Source organism: Microtus ochrogaster, unplaced genomic scaffold, assembly GCF_000317375.1.
Source record: "Microtus ochrogaster isolate Prairie Vole_2 unplaced genomic scaffold, MicOch1.0 UNK62, whole genome shotgun sequence".
NCBI classification, from domain to species: domain Eukaryota; kingdom Metazoa; phylum Chordata; class Mammalia; order Rodentia; family Cricetidae; genus Microtus; species Microtus ochrogaster.
The window spans coordinates 599,473-603,340 of NW_004949160.1; the positions used below are offsets into that span (position 1 = coordinate 599,473).

The 3,868-nt window shown below is 52.0% G+C and overlaps 1 protein-coding gene across 14 annotated transcripts in view; it reads left to right on the forward strand.

Annotated features, from left to right (window-relative positions):
- The window catches only part of Dysf (dysferlin), a 205,258-nt gene that overhangs the window by 182,088 nt on the left and 19,302 nt on the right, over positions 1 to 3,868 (forward strand). For all 14 annotated transcript variants that reach the window (XM_005369820.3, XM_026777383.1, XM_005369824.3 and 11 more), the window contains 2 exons: positions 225 to 395; positions 1,465 to 1,607. In XM_005369820.3, the coding sequence (XP_005369877.1) occupies positions 225 to 395; positions 1,465 to 1,607 (314 nt within the window). The remainder of the gene's footprint in view (positions 1 to 224; positions 396 to 1,464; positions 1,608 to 3,868) is intronic.

Below are 3,868 nucleotides of genomic sequence, written 5' to 3' on the forward strand. Positions count from 1 at the left end.
ACACACACACACACACACACACACACACACACACACACACACACACACACACACACACAAGCATAGAGGCCTACCCAGTACAGCTGCACTGTGGGTAGCTTGTTCTAGAAGTGACAGGAGACCTGAGGAGGGTAACCCCTCTAGGTTGACTTTCAATCCCCTGCCCTTGTCCTGCTGCTCTTTGCCTCCCCACTGGGTGTCTGATACTGCTGGCTCCCCTACAGGATGTTTGAGCTCACCTGCACCCTGCCTCTGGAGAAGGACCTGAAGATCACACTCTATGACTATGACCTCCTCTCCAAGGATGAGAAGATTGGAGAGACGGTCATCGACCTGGAGAACAGGCTGCTGTCCAAGTTTGGAGCTCGCTGTGGGCTCCCACAGACCTACTGTGTGTAAGTGACCAAGGCTGGCTCTGGGCTCTCACAGACCTACTGTGTGTAAGCTCCAAAGGCTGGCTCTTTTTTTAAATTGTTTTTATCGAGCTATATATTTTTCTCTGTTCCCCTCCCTTTCTCTCCCCTCCCTTCCTACCCTCTTCCAAGGTCCCCATGCTTCCAATTTACTCAGGAGATCTTGTCTTTTTCTGCTTTCCATGTAGATTAGATCCATGTGTGTCTCTCTTAGGATCCTCATTGTTGTCTAGGTTCTCTGGGATTGTGAATTGTAGACTGATTTTTCTTTGATTTATTTCTAAAAGCCACTTATGAGTGAGTGAGTACATATGATGTTTGTCTTTCTGGGTCTGGGTTACTTCACTCAATATGATGTTTTCTAGATCCATCCATTTCAAAGGCTGATTCTTACTTAGAATGAGGTGCCAGCCCAGGTGTTCTCTCCTTGAACGCAATGGGAAACCCAATTGTTCCCATCACACAGATGTGGAAACAGAGGCTGGTAGCTAGCAAGATTGGAATTTGAATCTATGTATCCAGCTCTTAATCATGTCACAACTCAGCCTTATTTTTGAGACAGGGTTTCAGTGTGGCCCTGGCTGTTCAGGAACTCACCTTGTAGACCAAGCTGTCCTTAGCCTCAGAGATCCACCTGCCTCTGAGTGCTGAGATTAAAGACATGCACCACCACACCTGGCTTCAGCCTCTTGTGACACAGAAAGGTCTTCAGGACTGGGTACCTGGAAAGATAGAGGGAGGGATGACAGAGAGAAATAACGGAGAAGATAGCATGAAACACATGCTTCAGCTGGGTCTGAGGAGATACTGTGACTGCCAGGGGCATTTGCATATGGCATTTGAGTTCCAGTTTCATGAGGGCTCCAGTCATTTGCTGTTTGGGTCTCTGTTTCCCCATCTGTCTAATGGGGATGCTGAGCTGTGGAAAAGGACACAAGCTCTTATCGTGAAGGTTGGGCAGTGTTGTGTGAGTGTGGGGTACAAAGGCTACCGAAAGTGCCTCCCTCTGTTCTTGGAGTGTCTCATCTTAGTCTTTGTACTTGGGCCTCAGCTCTGGACCAAACCAGTGGAGAGACCAGCTCCGCCCCTCCCAGCTCCTCCAGCTCTTCTGCCAACAGCACAGGGTAAAGGCCCCTGTGTACCGGACAGACCGAGTGACATTTCAGGATAAGGAATACACCATTGAGGAGATCGGTGAGCTGCCCTGTTGTCCCAACCCTGGTGGGCTCTTTATCTCATCAGAAATACCCAAGTGGACACCCTCATATCAGCAGAGTAATCTACCAGTTTGTAAGTCAGAGGTCAGGGCAGAGCCAGGTCAGCTCTCTGTCCAGAGCCATGGTGAAGTCCTCTGAGGGTATTCTGGTTAGCCTTGCTTGTCAACTAGGTATGGTCTAGAGTAATCTGAGAGGAACTGTCTTGGTAGGCTTGTCTGTGGCCATGTCTCTGAGAGATTGTCTTGGTTGATGCCGGAGGGCTCAGCCCACTGTGAGCGGCACCGTCTCTAGGTAGGTGGACCTGGGCTGTGGAGAGAAGCGAGCTGAGCACGAGTGCCGAGCAAGCCAGTGAGCAGCGCTCCTCTGTGGTTTCTGCTTCCGTTCCAGCACTGACTGCCCCTCAATGACAGATCATAACCTGGCAGTGTAAGCAAGTCAGCCCTTTCCTCCTCTGAGCTGCTTTTGGCTTGAAGGCTTTATCACCTTAAAAGAAAGCAAACTAACACAGAGGGCAAGATTTCAGGCCAGTGTGCAGCAGGGTGGAGGTCAGGGGCAGGAGCTGTCTCCTGTGGGCTTCAGTGGTTAGACTTTGGTCAGAGCTGGTTGTAATCCACCTCTGAGGGGCTCTTGCTACTGAATTAGGCTAACCTGCTTGCCTGACCAACATTTCCAACTTCCTACACTTAAGCATCTGGGGGCAACCAACAGGCATTGCCATACCCCGTCCTTGCCCTTGGTTCCGCCCAGAGTGGTGGCTGAGATGCCTTGCCACATGCTCCCCATGTGTCTGAGATGCCCACACTCCCACATCGCCCACCCAGAGCAGTTCCAACTCCCTGAGGTGTTTACAGGCCCAGCTGGCCCACGTCTCCTGCTTGTTGCAGAGATGTTTGATGTCAAGGCTGTTGCTGAGGTTATAAAAGGAAATGACGGCTTTGATGCCTGTGCCCCACCCCCTCCTCCTTGCTCTGTGCTCCTGACTCTCCCAGGGCTTGAGCCAGGCTCAGCCATTAAGAATGAGCATCTGGTTGAGGAGGGGAGTCTCATTTCCTCTGGGGGCACCCGCTGCTCTGCTAGCCACTTTAGCACAGGGGTTCTAGGTCATAAAATCCTGAGGTCCAGCATCTGCCTCACCTTATAGATGAAGCCATGGAGGCCAGGGATACTTAATGACCTTCCCAAAGTCACCAGCCAGCTGGGTGCAGGCCATTCTCCTGGCCCAGCAGCACACACCAGATGAGAGTGTGCTTGGCTCCAAAGAACAGTGACCCAATAGCATACATGAGTGGACAAATGAGTGCTTGGGTGCATGAGCGTGTGGGTGCATACGTGAGTGTGTGGGTACATGAGCGTGTGGGTGCACACGTGAGTGTGTGGGTGCATATGTGAGCGTGTGGGTGCATACGTGAGCGTGTGGATACGTGAGTGTGTGGGTGCACACATGAGCGTATGGGTGCACACGTGAGCATGTGGGTACACACGTGAGCGTGTGGATGCATACGTGAGCGTGTGGGTGCATACATGAGCGTGTGGGTGCATGAGCGTGTGGGTGCACACATGAGCGTGTGGGTACATGAGCGTGTGGGTGCATACGTGAGCGTGTGGGTGCATACGTGAGCGTGTGGGTACATATGTGAGTGTGTGGGTACATACGTGAGTGTGTGGGTGCACACGTGAGTGTGTGGGTACATGAGCATGTGGGTGCACACATGAGCGTGTGGGTGCACACATGAGGGTGTGGGTGCATACATGAGCGTGTGGGTGCACACATGAGGGTGTGGGTGCATACATGAGCGTGTGGGTGCATACATGAGCATGGTGTGGGTGCACACATGAGTGTGTGGGTGCACACATGAGTGTGTGGGTGCATACATGAGCATGTGGGTGCATACATGAGCGTGTGGATGTACACATGTCCATCATTCCTGTGCTTCTGTAGTCAAGGCCTCTGGCCCAGAGCTGAGCCTGGCTTCTTCCCATTCATAGCACCTGTCTCCAAGTCATCTGTCAGTGGGGAGCTGTCCCACGGAAAACAGGAGGCCGGAGAAGCACAGGTTTATCTTTTCTAACTGAGTAGGATCCCAGCTGCCCTGATGCACAGGTGTGGGGCTTCTGCAGGGTTCATGTCTGTGAAGTGGGAATGGCAGTGGTACTCAGCTGCTAAGGTCCTTCTAGGGATCGGGCATGCTAACATTCATGTCAGCAGTGCATGGCATGCGAGTCCTCTGTAGAAGCATT